General features: G+C 38.4%; 2 protein-coding genes across 2 annotated transcripts; one reads left to right on the top strand and one right to left on the bottom strand.

Moving 5' to 3' along the window:
• Positions 1-571: 571 nt before the first annotated feature.
• psma6l (proteasome 20S subunit alpha 6, like) lies at positions 572-6,066 on the top strand. The gene is made up of 7 exons (XM_076976850.1): positions 572-783; positions 1,366-1,460; positions 2,948-3,029; positions 4,214-4,369; positions 4,548-4,726; positions 5,194-5,288; positions 5,710-6,066. Exons 1-7 carry the CDS (start codon positions 708-710, stop codon positions 5,765-5,767), a joined length of 741 nt encoding a protein of 246 aa, XP_076832965.1. The 5' UTR covers positions 572-707; the 3' UTR covers positions 5,768-6,066.
• A 4,851-nt stretch (positions 6,067-10,917) lies between these two features.
• Positions 10,918-16,633, bottom strand: otx5 (orthodenticle homolog 5). The gene is made up of 3 exons (XM_076976530.1): positions 16,537-16,633; positions 13,630-13,781; positions 10,918-11,574 (listed from the first exon to the last, which is right to left on the bottom strand). The coding sequence occupies exons 1-3, from the start codon at positions 16,631-16,633 to the stop codon at positions 10,945-10,947; spliced, it is 879 nt and encodes a 292-aa protein (XP_076832645.1). The 3' UTR covers positions 10,918-10,944.
• Between the last annotated feature and the right edge of the window lie 278 nt (positions 16,634-16,911).

The following is a 16,911-nucleotide window of genomic DNA, read 5'->3' as shown; positions in this document are numbered from 1 at the left end:
GCTGTTTAGTTTATAACACCATACCAGCACCAAGGGCATATTACTTTTAATCGCGTTTGATTACATTAAAAGGACAATACGTCCGTGAAAACTTATAATAAATATATATTTAAGGGGAACCGTACACGACTGACAACATGGTGCCTCCTCAATCATTAATATAAATGTATTTGAGTCTTGAATTACATACAACACAGAATTAAAAGCCAGATCAAGACGTACCTCAACCACTTCAATACCTCTGTACCTAAAGAGATACGAAATCATGTTATTAATAACAAATCCCCAGTTATATTTGCTGAGCAAGTTATGTCTGCTAATTTTCACGACTTTCATATCAGGCGGCCATTGGCGAGACCGATGGAGGCTCGTCGCTCCGCAGTTTGAGGCTCTTTGAAAAGTAGCTCGGTATAAATGTCTCTTCGACGATATCGAGCTTTTAAAAAGGTCCATAAAACGATGAAACTAAATCTTATAGGCTATATTTTAGAGATTAAGGGCGGACTGTCGACTACCCGATAGCAACTTCCTCATGACGGATGAAGAGTAGCTCACAACTGAAAGAGAAAGTAGAAAGACGAAGTCTGGGAGCAGAAAGCTTATTCACTGTCGCCTGTTTTTACACGTCTAGCAAACACTTATTTTTACTTGTTCGTTAAATGCATTTACTCGTTGTAGGACAAAATATAGTTTAATAGTTATAAGCGATGTCTCGGGGCTCTAACGCGGGATTTGATCGACACATCACTATATTTTCGCCAGAAGGTCGTCTTTATCAAGTCGGTAAGCGATTCCTTAACTTGAAGCTCAAATGCCACTCCGACTGTTAGTGTTTCTAGATATTTTCCAGGACTATGGAAGCGATGCCTTGGCACTACGGTCTCCTTATACGTTTTTCAACGGACAAATGAAAGAGCAGCTGTGCATTTTTCTCATGTATAATGATAATATATGTACAGTAATTACAGGTGGTTAAAAATACACAGGTAGGCTTGACAGGCCTCCATTTATTTCAGCAGCGAATCTCTCAGTGACTTTGCAGTTAGTGACTCTGACTTGTTTAATATCGTAATCACTTACATTCAAAATCTCATTTACACTTACATGATCATTTACAATCATATTTAGGCCCACACAAAGATTACAACAGATTACAACCATTGGCCGTTTTTAGAACTAAAACACAACTACACGTTGTCCATGACATATTTAGTTTACACAGACAACAAAGGATTCCGTGTCTGCCATATCTGGTGTGCTTTTACTTATAGATAACAATGCTGATGTTCTGCTGAAACATCACACACATTGACCTCCTTCTAATGATCCTGTCTGTTCTCTTTTCTGTGTAATTTTTAAACTCAGAGTATGCATTTAAGGCCATCGCCCAGAGTGGCCTGACCTCGGTGGGCATCAGAGGGAAAGACTGTGCCGTGGTTGTCACACAGAAGAAAGTTCCGGTATGCCACCCATGGATTCTCAGTTTTCCAAATAACATAAAAACAAACTGAGCAAGTGGGAGAAGAATTACGCTAGTGCTTTTAATTTTCAGATTCAGTTGAAATCCTGTATACTAGCTTTGTTTAGATGCAGGAGATCTAATAAGATTCTTAGGAGAAGTAGAGCATTTAGAGCTGAAGATGGTTTGACATTTGTCAGTGAAGGTTTCTGAACCATAACAATGCAATACTTTCAGAACTTTGTTTAAAAAACTAGTAAACATATCAACCTTCATGTAAAGCTGATCTCAGAACTGTGTTGACCTTTAATGTCCCAGTAAAAAAAGATGATTAGTTGGTATCAGCATGCAGACCCATGCATGCATATGGTAGTAGACCCTGGTATAATTTCTGAGTTTATATTAGAATACCATGATGCAAATTACACTCTTCATTCTTGCATCTTGACAAATCCACTTATACCACATTTCCCAACTTCTTTTTTTGTTATGGTGTACATAAATCATGATTAGGTGCTTTGATAACTACAATGTTTTTCTGTGTTTTTAATAAAGACTCCTTAGTTTCTGGATGGTTACAATAGGGAATATGATGAGAGGGAGAGATTTTTGGTGCATGTGAACATGGATGAACTGAATGTGGTTACACTTGCATAATATACCTGAACATAGACCACATCATGAAGTAATATGCTGATGCTCAATAGGCATGTTTACTCTTGGTAATTTCATTGCAATTTGTATCTGGATGGTGTTATAGCAAAGACTTTAGATTTATACTACAAAGATTATACGTTTATACTACACAGTCCAAAGCATGTTATTATTTGGTGGGGGGATGGGGGCCAATAATATCGCTCCTATGAGTATTGTTCCTATTTTCTTTTATATAGTCTGTTCACCTCCTGTAGTAGTTTAAATATCTGACCACCTCTTGAAGTGGTTTAAAATAGGGTCATCCTAGTTCTTGAGGCCCTCCATATAGTTTCGCTTTTTTACAGAAACGCATTTAACTTAGTGTTGGGTATATGTATAAAACAAAAGTGTTGAACCTTCAAGCAATCCAGAAATATAAATCCTTTTTTAAAGTGTCTTCAGTCTTTTTTACATTTTCATGTGGATATTCCTTAATCAAGAATCATAAAACAGTCTAATGTATACTTGGGTTAGTGCTCAGTGTGCATGACGCTGTCTCATATTTATCAGAGTCGTATTCTTACATTTCACTTACAACATTATTGTCAGAGTGGTTCACTGTACACACCACACACATTCTCACACACACAGTGTACAGCGAAAGGAAATGCAAGGTACTCTTATGTTACACAGATTAGCTGATGTATCATTATTGAAGTTTTGTGCGTAGGCGTGAAATTACAATGATAAATGATAGCAAGAGCAGTGGAGAGACCCTCTCTGATTTCTAAAAGTGTGTGTGTGTATCTGATATCTATTCATTTGTTTCTCTTTCTTCTTCCCCACATGCAGGACAAACTTCTAGACCCATCTACTATTTCAAACATGTTCCATCTCACTCCACGCATCGGGTGTGTAATGACTGGACATTATGGTGAGCAGCTTATCTTACTGTACTGCACAGACACGCTGACATGATTATAAATGTTCTTACATACCTGCATCTGTGTCTCACATATACACACAGACATACACTACCAGTCAAAATTTTGGACACACCTAGTTTCTTTATTTTTAATATTTTCCACATTTTAGAAAAATGGTGAAGGTATCAAAATAATGAAATAATAACATATGGCTACGCTATATGGTGATTGTAAAGTTCTTCAGGGACACCCATTGCTGGACAGTTTTAGATGTTGCTCTGGATGCTTTTGGAGTTCTTAACCAGCTTCATGAGGCAGCACCTATGAAACCATTTTCATGTATGAATTATGAATTTTTTGAGCAGGCAATAAAATTTTGTTTGAAATGTCGTTATTACAATTATTTTAATTATATACTGTATACATTGTTTTGGGAAAAAATATACATTAATTATTTACATGCCACTTTATTAGGTACACCTTGCTAGTACCGGGTTGGACCCCCTTTTGCCTTCAGAACTGCCTTAATCCTTCGTGACACAGATTCAATAAGGTACAGGAAACATTGCTCAGAGATTCTGGTCCATATTGACATGATAGCATCACACAGTTGCTGCAGATTTGTTGGCTGTTCATCCATGATGCGAATCTCCTGTTCCACCACGTCCCAAAGGTGTTCTATTGGATTAAGGTCTGGTGACTGTGGAGGCCATTAGAGTACAGTGAACCGGATATTTTCTCTTTTTCTGACCATTCTCTGTAAATCCTAGAGATGGTTGTGTGTGAAAATCCCAGTAGAGCAGCAGTTTCTGAAATACTCAGACCAGCCCGTCTGGCACCAACAACTATGCCATGTTCAAAGTCACTTAAATCACCTTTCTTCCCCATTCTGATTTTTGAACTGTATCAGATCTTCTTGGCCATGTCTACAAGTCTAAAAGCATTGAGTTGCTGCCGTGTGATTGGTTGAACATTTACGTTAATGAGCAGTTGGACAGGTGTACCTAATAAAGTGGCCGGGTAGTGTATATTTGTCTATATGCAAAGGTAAGCGTGTCCAAACTTTTGTACATATGTAGTGTACATATATCTCTGTGTTTTCCTTTCTCAAATATAACACATCTCAGAATTCTCTATTTCGAGACACAATATTGAAATACACACGCACAGCCTTTTATGTTGTGGTGGGCAGCTGACAGCCGCTCTCAGGTGCACCGTGCTCGTGTGGAGGCCGCTGAGTGGAAGTACAAGTTCGGCTATGACATCACGGCAGATATGTTGTGTCGGCGCATTGCGGACATCTCACAGGTCTACACCCAGAATGCTGAGATGAGGCCTCTTGGCTGCTGTGAGTCTACTTGTTTATTGTTTTTTGTTTGTTGTTTAGGGGAATCAGTTGTTATTCTTGAACTCATTTCAGATTGTATTATTACACCCATCCCGGCATACACACACGTGCACACACACATGCACACAATCTTTAGTTGCTGTCTTCATGAGGACATACATTCTCGATCTGGTTTTAGGCATGATCCTGATTGCCATGGACCCACAGTGGGGACCGATGTTGTATAAATGTGACCCTGCCGGATATTTCTGTGGTTTCCGGGCCACAGGTGTGGGCGCCAAACACACAGAGGCAAATAGTTACCTGGAGAAAAAACTGAAGAAATCTCAAGAACTCACCTACAACCGGACTGTGGAGGTGGGAGGGCACCACATGTGTTGAGCAAATAAGAGCCATAAATTAAATCAGGACAAGGTTCTGGGTTCACCATGTCTTTACTGTGTCTGTGAAAAATTTAGCAGTGCACAGCTTTCTTCATTATGTGAGACTGTAGTTAAACTTGATTATGTGTTTTTCCTTTTTAATAATCTTTTCAAATATCGTGAATAAAAATGAAATCCTGTTTTTTTATTGTGAGCTTTAAAAATTTTACAGAAACTGGTTAAATTGGCTGGTGATGTGTGTGACTCGGCATCCTTTACAAATGTGGCTGTATCTTTCCATTGCAAGTCATTGTGAAATGTTTCACCTGTATCCCTGTTTCGTTAACTGGTACCTGGTTACCTGGTAGTGATTAACTGGTAATGGTTACCAGTAATGGTAATGGTTGCTATGCATGAAAACTCACTCTCATTGCACTTTTGTGTTTTCCTTCTGTCCTCTAGTTGGCTATTTCCTGCCTGTCATCTGTCTTATCAATGGATTTCAAGTCCAGTGAATTAGAAATTGGCGTAGTAAGCAAAGAGAACCCCAAGTTCAGGTATGGAGCATGCTATGCCGTGTGTGTGTGTGTGTGTGTGTGTGTGTGTGTGTGTGTGTGTGTGTGTGTGTGTGTGTGTGTGTGTGTGTGTGTGTGTGTGTGTGTGTGTGTGTGTGTGTGTGTGTGTGTGTGGTGGCATTATACAAAACCTGCATACCGGTGCCTTGTGAGTAGGATGAGGCTTGACGTACTCTACCTACTCTAATGTAACGTGGTCCAAAGCTGTACAGCTGTTGAGAACGTAGCCCATGTTGAAACGATGTAGATGAAATAACAAAGGGATGTTTTTAATACACCGTGATACTGTTTTGTTGTTAACTTGCTTGTGTATTTCCCAACACCCTGATTTGATTTTAACTTCAGGCTAACATCTATGGTGAAGTGCAGTTCCTCCTAATTATCTGTCCCCTTTGTTTCTCAGAACTCTAAGTGAAGAAGAGATTGAAACTCACCTGATAGCAATAGCAGAAAGGGAATAGACTGGTGTGTTTGAGGCATCTACCCCCCAAAACGTTAAAGGACACCCACCAGATGGCGGAGACAGTCTGAGTAATACAAGCACTCACCTCATTTTAACCAGCAGTCCTGTTTCAAGATCATTTATCAGTAATATTTTTCTAAAAACCACTTTATTAAGAGACTGATCCAGATTGGCTTACATGTCTGTTACCTGTTAAGGAAACTTTATCTCAGTAACTACACGGTTGAATGTGCACAGAGGCTCCTTTTGTTTGCCTTCCAAAATATCACTCAAATAAAACTCAACAAATTGCTTCTATTCAATTTATATCGTTTCCCTTTTTTGTAACTCTTCTGTGTGCAGTTCTTGATGTGACCACTGGATGGTGGTATTATTTCACGTATAACGACATTTTGTTACATATAATATATACAGATGACAAAATTTTCACATTTCCAAGGTTAGAAATAGTAAATTAATGTCATGAACAATCAGCAAATAACAAACATGTCCAGTATGACAGTAAACTGAATAAAAAATCATCTGGTGTGTAGCCAAGTTATAGTGTTTCACAATATGACCATGTTGTGTAAGACATATGCATCATATAAGGTCTAAGGTGATAGAATGCAAAGTAAAGCTAAAAAAAGTTACATTGTGACTTTGTGCTATATGCAAGTAATAATAAGAGTGGCACTGTAGAGGTGGTATATTGTAAATCCTGAGAGATGAGATTCTGTGGGTCAGTGAGGCACAGAAGGCACAGACTGGGGGTTATTAATCTGTTAGTATGTGCTGGATAGCCCAGATAGCAACATGGCTAAGAGGTCGTGACCTGGGTGTGTGGTGTGTTGTGTCTCTGCTGATACTGCTAGCCTTCTTCCTCAAACAGCTAGCACAGACAATATAGACTATATATACTAAACAAATTCCAGGTCAGAACTGCACTCTGCAATTTAGTATTTTTCCTTCACTAATTGGTCTGATTCAAGTCATTTTGTACAGTTATCAAACCTATAAATCCTGAATTAATAGGAGAAAAAACAGTACTAAACCCTGTAAACTGAAAGGAGATTGTAAAGTTGCCTTTGTTTCATAATTATGTCGTTTGAGATACGTTTGAGAGAGACCTGTGTTTTTAATTAGTGTGTTTGCCTGTGAATGTGAGAGCAGTTTTCTGAGTTCACCTTCTTCAAGGTCTGTGTGGTGGTTTCATCTGGACTATGAAGCAGGATTACCCCAAATCCATCTGCTGTCTCCACAAAGTGCTGACCAACAGACCAGCAGATTAACATAGGGAGAAGGAGTGTGGAGGGTGTGTGCATGCGTGTGTGCGCGCGCGCGCGTGTGTGTGTGTGTGTGTGTGTGTGTGTGTGTAGATGAAGAGTGATTAGTACAGCATAGTGCACAAATGGATTAACCTTGTAGAGCCACCAGCTCAGTCTGCACTAAACACCCACAAAACACGGCACCAATCATGTTTAATACAATGATTAAAAATATAATGGATGATTTTAATCTTAACTTACTCTTGCATATGATCACCCAGTATATGGTAATCTTTTTAAATGTTTCATTAACCTAAACATACACTAATGTGTTGTCTATAAATCTACTTTAATTTATTTAATTCTTTGCAATAACAGTGACTAAAGCTACATACATTTTGTGGTGTACCTTTCAGTACAATTTAAAACATGTTTAAAGGTGGGGAATCACCAAATTTACTTCAAATGTTTCATTATTGTCTGTTGTATCTGTGATAATTGGGTTCTTGAAAGGCGCTATATAAATCTAAGATTCATTAACAAAAGCGGGGAAGAGCATTAGAGTGATAGAAGGAACCCCCAGGCCAGTATGAAACACAATTAAAAAGATTAGCTAAGTTTGTTTGCTTTAATTTGTTAGCATCCTGTTAATTTAGAGGTTAGAGGCTCTTTATAATATATACACTACTCACAAAAAGTTATGGATGTTTGGCTTTTGGGTAACAGGTGATGTGACCTTTTCTCAACTTTTGAATGCACATGCCCAACTGTTCAATGTTGCAGTACTTTTTGCACAACTTGCTGTTCTCAAACAAGCAGCACAGTGGAAAAATTTACAACAGGTGATCAATGAATCGACCAATAAAATTTCAATTAGAATTGGTATTTTAAACAGTCCTGCTCATCATGTTGTTCATATTTTGACATAATGAGACCAAGATGACACAACAACTAACAATTAATTATCTTCATTGCGAGGCTTCAAACAGGACGTTCTCAGACGGAAGTGGCTGACTGAGCTTAGAGTGTTGCAGAGTATCATAAGCAGGTTGCAGCAACGATACAGAGAGACTGGAAGAGTCAGAGAAAGTCAGTGAAGTGGATGTACTTTGGCCACACCCCACACTGATGACCAGGGCCGGAGTGGGACACTTTTTCAGCCCGGGAGTTTCATGCCCAAATCCGGCCCAAAATTATTTTCCCCTCCCAATCGGCCCAAACTAGAGATTGACATGAGCCGGCCCATCGGGAATCCTCCCGAATCTCCCGATTAGCCACTCCGGCTCTGCTGATGACCATGAACAGTGCCTTGCAGAACTGGATAATGAATGCCACACAACTCCAGCGCTACGCATCAGCCACTGTTGTCACCAGACAAGCTGATTTGACACTGATTGTGTCTTTTAGTCTGTACTGTGTAAATTTGTTTAGTGTTCTGCTGTTTCAATGGCCCTGGTGTAGACAGTCACATTCAACATCAGCTGCAGCTTCCACACAGGACAGTTAGTTAACCTGCTTGATATTTTTTCCATGAGTTTGAGATCGATTTCAGAGTTACTCGTATTATCTGTTTTTGCTTCTCAGGAAAAAAAATGTGGCATCATTTTCTGGCTATGCTCATGGAGGCCAGAAAAACTCACAATGTCACTGCTGATGCCACTGTTGAAGTGTTGAGATAGAAGACCCGAAAATCAGCAGAACACAGGGCCCCCTCCAGTACTGGGAGAGTCATATATCCAAACCTCTACATGCTTGCTCTCAAAGATTATTTTATTTATATTGCACTTTTTAGAACATATGTTGTCACAAAGCAGCTTTACATGTCTACATGCCTAAATGCATTGAGAGGTTAGAGGCTCTTTATAATATATACACTACTCACAAAAATTTATGGATGTTTAGCTGACATGTGATGGATTAGATATTTGCATTACCGAGCAGTTGAACTGAGCCAGTGAATGTACATGTATAATCTTAATATTCCTGTCTCATCCTTCTGGTGGTCTCAGACCTTCTCCCAGAGACCTGGGACACTTGGCTGCAGCATTTTTGCTCTTCAGTGTGTTGTGCTGTTCTGGTCTGAGACAATGTTTAATTTAATATATCTCTAAGTTGATATGCATGATTAATAAGCTTGTTGTTTGATGTCCTAAACACAACAAAATGCTGTATGTATTTTAAAACATCAGGACAAATAACTTTATTAGAAGTTATTAAATTTTTTGAAACATGAAAATTGTTGAACCCGCTGAGAGAACATAAGCAAAAGCAAACAGGGAAAGTGTTGAATATTTGTGAAGATCATGCAAGAAAACATAAGGCAATCAGATGCAATAGTACATAATGTTGCTGCTATAACTGCAGTTCAAACCACCACCCAAAAAGCAGGAAAATAAAAGAATAAAGGTTTACAGTTTTCTAGAAATCAAACATTTTAGGATTTGTGATGACCTGCAAATGTAATCACATGTAACCTGTGATCCAAATCCTTGTTAACATTTTAACATATTACTTTTGCAAGAAAAAAAAACTCACTATCTATATATTTAATTTTGATACTGATACTAGATCACTATTAATTATAGCTATGGTGGTAATGACATTACTATTAATGCAAAGCAAATTACCACAATTTTACTTCAAGGAACTTCAATTGAAAAACAAGAAATGTTACAGTCTACACAAAAGAAAAAATACCAAAAAACATAATATTACATAATAGCAAGTCTATGGATCTTTGTGGTTTTATGATTTATGTTTTGGTTGCTGAAGAAACTTGGATCCTCTATATTTCACTGTCACTATCATCCAAGGAGATTAACTTTTGTGAGAAATTAAAAACAATAACTTCGGTCAGCTCAACCAGTTAAACTCCACTGGTTAAAATCAACCGCTCAAACTCGACTCAAACCAGCTGCCATGAAGCCTTTAAGTACATGTGTTTGTATATCAAATACCTTCTACTTATAATCTGACCTCAGACTGAATCTAGAATGCATTGGGCTCTTTGCTAGGGGAAAGGCCACATCCTCTCGATTCTTCTGTTGAATTCATCTCAGCATTTCTTCACTTTTCTGCACATCTTCACATTGATTTATTGTTTTTCTCCTCTCAGACTGGTGCAAATCTCCATCATGTAAATAGCTCAATTCTCCCTAGAAGGCCTTTTTGTTTTGGATTTAATTTTGTAATAATTTTACTCATTCATAACTGAAATATTCTGAAATAAGTACTAAAAAAAGATAAAAAAGCAAAGAGAAAAATTTCCATGTACTGCAGATTCTTGTAATATTGCTGAAGGCATTGGCTGACACCTCTGATATATCGGTCAGAATTTCAAACACCTCAGGGCTGGAGATGTTTATGGCTTTTCCTATTCTTAGAATATTATCAAGCAGTAGGCTACAATATCTGAACAGTCACCCTGTCATTTTGTCTCCAGTCAGTCTTCACATTGATTGTCATTGGTAGTAATTACAAATGAATCACATGATATAGACTACACATTATTATAAGATGATGACAAAATAAGAACAAGATGTTAAGCAGTTTCACGAAAAACAAGCAGTAGTAATAAGTAGTTTTCATTTAAAAAAATGTATATCAGACTAATACTGCAACTTCATCTAAAATGTACAAAATGTAAGAATATTTATATCTATTACAGCTTTGCTAACTTCAAATTGTTATATTTCTAGTTTTGTATGTTATTAAATGGTAATAAGATATTTAAAATATATATTTTCGTCTTCTGCTTTAAAATAATATGCAATGCAAGAATTTGTCGTTCACCTTGCGTAAAAGAAAAGAGAAGCCAAAAAACATGACAACAAAGAATGAAGACTGCGCGGACTGAAAAGATTCATTGCCTTTGCATGGACGTTTTGCTTTATTCAACGAAAAATCCCTTATCAATCGTCCCGTTTTATTATAAGACTTGGAACTTCCAGGAATTCTGGTCTTTGTAGTCCAGGCAATCCGAGGCGTTGAAGTTGAGTTTCCAGGCTGTTTGGTCCTTGTAATCCAAACAATCAACGCCCCCAAAGCCCAGCGATGCAGCGGTGCAGCTCTGGGAGGACAAGGACGCCGGCGAATGACCGAGGTGTCCTGCCAGGGATGAGGCGGTGATGGGGCTGAGAGCGCCCCCAGTGGCAGACAGCTGCGGATGCATGGGAGAAAGGTATGAGCTACAGTCTAGACCAGTGAAGTACGACGAGGAGCTTGCATATCCCTGCGTGTAGGCTGGCGCCTGGGTGTATGTCATCGGGTAGGCAGTGGTTCGTTGCATGCAATGGGTGGTCGAGACAGACAGGGGGTCCGGCAGAGGGGAGATAGAGGCCGGACTCCAGATAGAGACCGTAGCGCTGGCGCTGCTTGAATTTGGAGTAACGACCGTCCCTGGAGCAGGTGGAACTGGACTATAAGGTCTGTTGGTGTTGGTTTCGGAAGCGATCTCTCTCGCAGGAGAAGCTTTCTTTTTTGGTGGACGGGGCTTTGATTGCCCGCTGCTCTGTTGCTGTTGTTGACGACACTTAGCACGACGGTTTTTAAACCACACCTATAGTGAACAACAGGACAAAGTTGTAGCCACTTGTACAGGGGCAGTCGTTTGATTATGGTGGTTAATCGGTCTCAGAATTTAAATTAAAATGTAATACGCAAAATGGAAATGTAATCTTAAATTTGCATTTACATGTTCCACAAGCAACTTAATATGCATTGGCATTCTGTGACAAGTATGTCTAGCTAGCCTGCAGGAAGGCGGAGTTGGACATCCAACCCCGCCCACATCCAACTCCACCCTCTAATGCGCTGTCGTGCGCCAACTCACTACTTCTTCATTTGAGAATAACTGTGTGGCACCTGAAAATACGCATAACTCACAAGTGTTCAAGAGACACGTCGTTGCGCTTAATTTACACATACCTCGTTTACTTTGTGTATCGTTCCACGTATGTTATTCATTATTTTTATTTATTGGGTGGCGAACGTAAAATGTTGACGGGGGGATGTAAAATGGACACAAATAAAGTATTATATCGCGATAGATCGATCACCGGTGGTTGGCGCCAGAGCGAACTAGTAACTCAATGAATTATAGATGTAGATCACAGGTAAATAAACTAGATTTTTTTTCGGCGTGAGAAATCGGATGTGTGGCGTGAGAGCGTGTGAAGACGGTCAAATGCGTGTGTCTCATGCTCAATGCGTGAGAGTTGGCAACTCTGCTACACAATTAAAATGGTAATGTTTACTGTTTACTGATAATGTTGGTGATAGAGAAGGGGTATGTTGGTAATGTTGGTAATGGAGAAGGGGTGTAATCAGGGCTTAATTTGAGCCGGATCCTGCCGGAACAGGATCCGGGAACTCTTTCATTTTGAAGGGTGCGTTCCGGGAACTGTCTGCCGATCCGGTAACTTTCAAGCCTACTAATCAGAGCCGGAGTGGCTAATCGGGAGATTCGGGAGGATTCCCGATGGGCCGGCTCATGTCAGTCTCTAGTTTGGGCCGATTGGGAGGGAAAAATAATTTTGGGCCGGATTTGGGCATGAAACTCCCGGGCTGAAAAAGTGTCCCACTCCGGCCCTGCTACTAATTATAAGTTATGAAGAAATCTGTCTGCGTGGAACCAATTAATTGAACAAATAATTCTATAAAAGACATTTTTAAACACAAGATCCACATTCCTAAATCACATAAGAGCTCTCCTTTTTAGCGATGCCTTTCCGTGTCTCCCCTATAAAGCTAGTTATACTTTCATGAGTGACCGTAGCGCGCGACTCCGCACACCTCGCGCGCGTCACATTCTTTGCAGTGTCCTCCTGAAACGATATGTGGTAGTATAAAGAAACACCCCTCAAACACAGGGGAAGGAACATTTACCTGACCAATTTTAATGTTGTATTGTGTTTCAGATTTGAAAAGTGCTGGAATTTAGGCTAAAGTACTTGAAAATGCATTTAAAATGCACTTCTGCACTTAAAACACTTATAAAACACGCGTAAATAGTTCTGGCAGTTCTGTTTACTGGGAGCAAAAACAGTCCGAGTTTCGAACGTAACATGGGCGTGGCTTCGGACTTGAGAGGGGGTGGAGTTGGATGTGGGCGGGGTTGGATGTCCAACTCCGCCTTCCTGCAGGCTGCAGCGAGAGGCTTCTCTTCTGTGATAATGCGTTTTAAATGTAATTTTCAACCTCACTACCACCTAAAAAGATGTCAAAATTCAAATGTTAAAGGAGAAAAAGCACCTCTTCTGCAATAACATTACCACATTTTGAAACTGCATTACCAGCAGAATGATCGAGTGTAGATTCACTGTAAGGACTCGCTTCTGCGGCCGTGTTTAAAAAAGCTCTAGTACTGTGCTATAGTCCCGTCCTGATTGGCTGCCTGAGGTGGAAAGTTGTGGAACCCCATTGGCTGATTAAAGTGGAAGGCTGTGGAATCTGATTGGCTGACTGTAATGGAAGACCACGAACGTGAAAATGCATTTGCATCTTTTTTGTGTAGTGGTGAGGTTGAAAATCACATTTCAAACTAATTATCACGCAATGCAAATGCATATATTTGATATCAACTTTTTTAAACATCACAGTACCAAAACCTTACCTGAACTCTTGACTCTGGTAGATTGATTTTTAGAGCGACCTCCTCGCGCATAAAGATATCAGGATATCGTGTTTTGGCAAACAGCGCTTCCAGGATGTCAAGCTGTGCACGAGTGAAAGTTGTTCTCTCTCTGCGCTGCTTTCTGGGAGTGTCTGCAAATGAAGTTTATTCATTAGACCTGATAAGATGTACTTTTGTATCATTTTGTAGTGCAATATGTCCTTTGGGTCCTTAAATTTCACTTTTATTAAATAAAAAATTATTTCTATATACAAATGTTTTAAACATTCGGCAGCTGAATAAACATTCGGCAGCTGTGCTAAAACAGTGACATTGGGGCAAATTCAGTAAGTGCAAGGTCACCACCCGTTACGAGAAAAGGTGCAGAACACCTTGTTTCAGTTGTTTCAGTGGTGCATTTCCAAAAACGTTCGTAACGCCAAGTACTTCATAAGATCGTACTTAAGAATATTCTTAAAATTGCGAGTGTTTCCCGAAACTCTTCATCAGTAATTAACGTGATACTTAAACTTGTTCGTAACATAAGAGTGTTCTGACCCATTCGTAACTCACTAAGTTCTTAACTCGAAGCTCCCATGCAGTTCTACCTCAAATAGGATAGAGGCCGCTAATTTCCCTTTTAAAAAACTCTTGTTTTAAGCATGGCATTAGCACATTTGCTAATATATAATCATGAAATTATGAAACTTCATATTTATTGAGAAAAAATAAAGCTACTAGCATGTATAATGTAGTCAGTATTTTCCTAGAATTAAATTAACTTTGGTTGTATGAATCATGGTTTACTGGTGTCCCAACAACCCACTATAAAGGTCTTTTAGTTAAAATCTGAGCATAAAGATATATATTTTTCATTTTATTCCAGGATTTAAGTCATTTCATTCACATCAAACAATGATGATAACTTGATAGAAGTGCATGAAATTTATTGATGTACACATTTAAATAAATAATTTAAATAGAATAAAATGTCTTTTCTAATGTATCAGTAGTATTAAATTAGTATAAATATAAAAAAAATCTAACAAGTAAATGCATTCTGAAAAGAAATAACTACAGTTAGCCTAAAAAGCTTGACATGACTTGGACTGATTAATCGTATATAAGTAACTTTTAACTTTGGCCAGACTAAAGTGACACCAGTGATGGATTTCTGAAGACTCCTGTGTTGCTCATGAGCAAACCAAGCTGCTGTATCCCAATGTATGTATGTTGTGACTGCTGTGCATAAAGCACTGCTGTGCCATTCACCAATATATAGAACATTTCCACATACTAAAGATGCATTGCATGAAATCAGTATAGATTTTCATATTTTCATATAATTGGAACCATTCCTGGAACTGTCAGTGCAGTGAATGGCACAATGATCCTCATACACACTCTCAGCTTCTTGAGCCCTGTTATAAAGGCATAAGAGTATATGTCCCCACCCAATAATTTACTCCCCACATGAAAAATAAATAAGGAAAATACAACAATTACTGAAAAAAAATCGTTTTGAAACGTAACGTTTGAAACGTTATTTGTGTGCACATTTATAGGTTTGAAATACGATGGATACTAAGTGAAAGTGTAAAGTAATTACTTATTATTAATATGATTAATTAATTAATTGGCTAACCATTAAGTAATTTCCTAGATATATATTTTATGGTCTAAAAATGAAAAAGTGTAAATAGGTAGTTTGGTTTTCGACTAGCGGAGCTTTTCCAGTGTAGATGCAGAGGCGGAGTGAAGAACTCAAAACACCTTCGAAGGCTTTTGGGAAACACTCGCAAAATTGATGTTCTTAAAGTTGTTGGTAAATCTCTAAGATCATCTGGAAACGCACCCCAGAGTTTTATTATAGACAAAACGAATTAAAAATTTTTAGTTTTTGTCAGGTGTTTAGGTATCTTACGGCACACAATGAAATTAAACTTCGACTGATTTTGAATTTGGATTACGATCGATCATCATAGTGGATATATGATACATTACTTTTCATATAGGTTTTAGTACTCATAATGCCATTTATTGTTTGTTTAGGGCAAATGAATTTACATTTATGTCATCCACATTATCTTTGATCTAATATGTGTCTTTTTCTTACTGTTCGTTAAAAAGTTTTATTCTTATAGAAAACCTATCATTGTAACATATTTAAGTGAACTTTTTGTTATGCTATAGCCTATACAAAGTTCTACAACTTTCCAGACGAGATAAGTAATTTCTCCTTAAACAGACAACTGCTCACACGATCTCCTGCAGCTGTCGAAGGATATAAAATTTGTATGCAATATTATTATATATAATAATTTAGAGTGGTCAATTAATCGAAAATACATAGAAACCGACATTCAGAACCTCTAACCGAAAGACGTTCGCCCATGTCCGGTATTTCGGTTTTTGGCGTTTAATTATATCATGTAACATATATAGGCTACTTAATATTATACTTAATAAATTCTTAATATACTTATATGTATCAGGTACTTCAGGAAATATTCTAATGCACGTGGTCTGTGACTCCGCCCGTCATTTGTTTTGTAAATGTTATAATCCCAACATGTCCTCTCTCATTAGAAAAAATATTCCAGCTTTAATAGGTGAACACTGTCAGTGAACTATAATGGCAAAAACAAAGCAAAAATCAAAAACCGTAATAGAGGTAAAATGTTCAATTAAACATTATTTTGATTTGAGTTGATTTCATATTACCCAGCACAATAATACATTCATTACTACATTCATTAAATGCTTTTAAAGCACGCATAAAGATTGTCCATTTAATCTCTGTCGGATTGTTCCTCTTTTCGTGCAATTTTAATATGTCTTAATTCTGTATCGTTTGGAACTGTTTGTTTTAATAAACCTATGAAATGAAAAAGTAAAGCCACTTACTTTGATATCCGACGGCTGAGTGTAGGAGGTCCATGCCCGAGCCAGACAGCGTTAACCCGTTCACGGCGTAATGGGGCTGCTTAATGTAGGACATCATATCTGCGCGGCCTTTAAACAAACCCTGTCTCTCTCTGTCTCTCTCTCACACTCTCTCTGTGTCTCTCTCTCTCCCTCACTCTCTCACTTACTCTTGCTCTGGAACACCTTCTGACTCGATTTCCGTTTCAGTTGTTTTGATGCACTCCAGATCTAGTTTTATTACTCTGCGTTCAGTGTAGGAACTACACTGAACTACACCGTGCTGCGCGTCTATTTCGTTTCTTCCTAAAAAAGATCAGTTGCCGCTAAAGGCAGGTATGGAGAAACCATGCATCC

The sequence above is a fragment of the Brachyhypopomus gauderio genome, chromosome 16 (assembly GCF_052324685.1).
Source record: "Brachyhypopomus gauderio isolate BG-103 chromosome 16, BGAUD_0.2, whole genome shotgun sequence".
NCBI classification, from domain to species: domain Eukaryota; kingdom Metazoa; phylum Chordata; class Actinopteri; order Gymnotiformes; family Hypopomidae; genus Brachyhypopomus; species Brachyhypopomus gauderio.
This window is presented reverse-complemented; position numbering and strand designations above follow the sequence as displayed.

Excerpts from the sequence above, each read along its gene's own strand:
- otx5 (XM_076976530.1), bottom strand. The coding sequence starts at position 16,633 with ATGATGTCCTACATTAAGCAGCCCCATTACGCCGTGAACGGGTTAACG. Across the intron at positions 13,782-16,536 it reads CTCAGCCGTCGGATATCAAA|ACACTCCCAGAAAGCAGCGC; the intron begins GTAAGTGGCTTT and ends CTTCATTTGCAG. Across the intron at positions 11,575-13,629 it reads TACCAGAGTCAAGAGTTCAG|GTGTGGTTTAAAAACCGTCG; the intron begins GTAAGGTTTTGG and ends TGTTCACTATAG.
- psma6l (XM_076976850.1), top strand. The coding sequence starts at position 708 with ATGTCTCGGGGCTCTAACGCGGGATTTGATCGACACATCACTATATTT. Across the intron at positions 3,030-4,213 it reads TGTAATGACTGGACATTATG|CTGACAGCCGCTCTCAGGTG; the intron begins GTGAGCAGCTTA and ends TGTGGTGGGCAG. Across the intron at positions 5,289-5,709 it reads AAAGAGAACCCCAAGTTCAG|AACTCTAAGTGAAGAAGAGA; the intron begins GTATGGAGCATG and ends TTTGTTTCTCAG.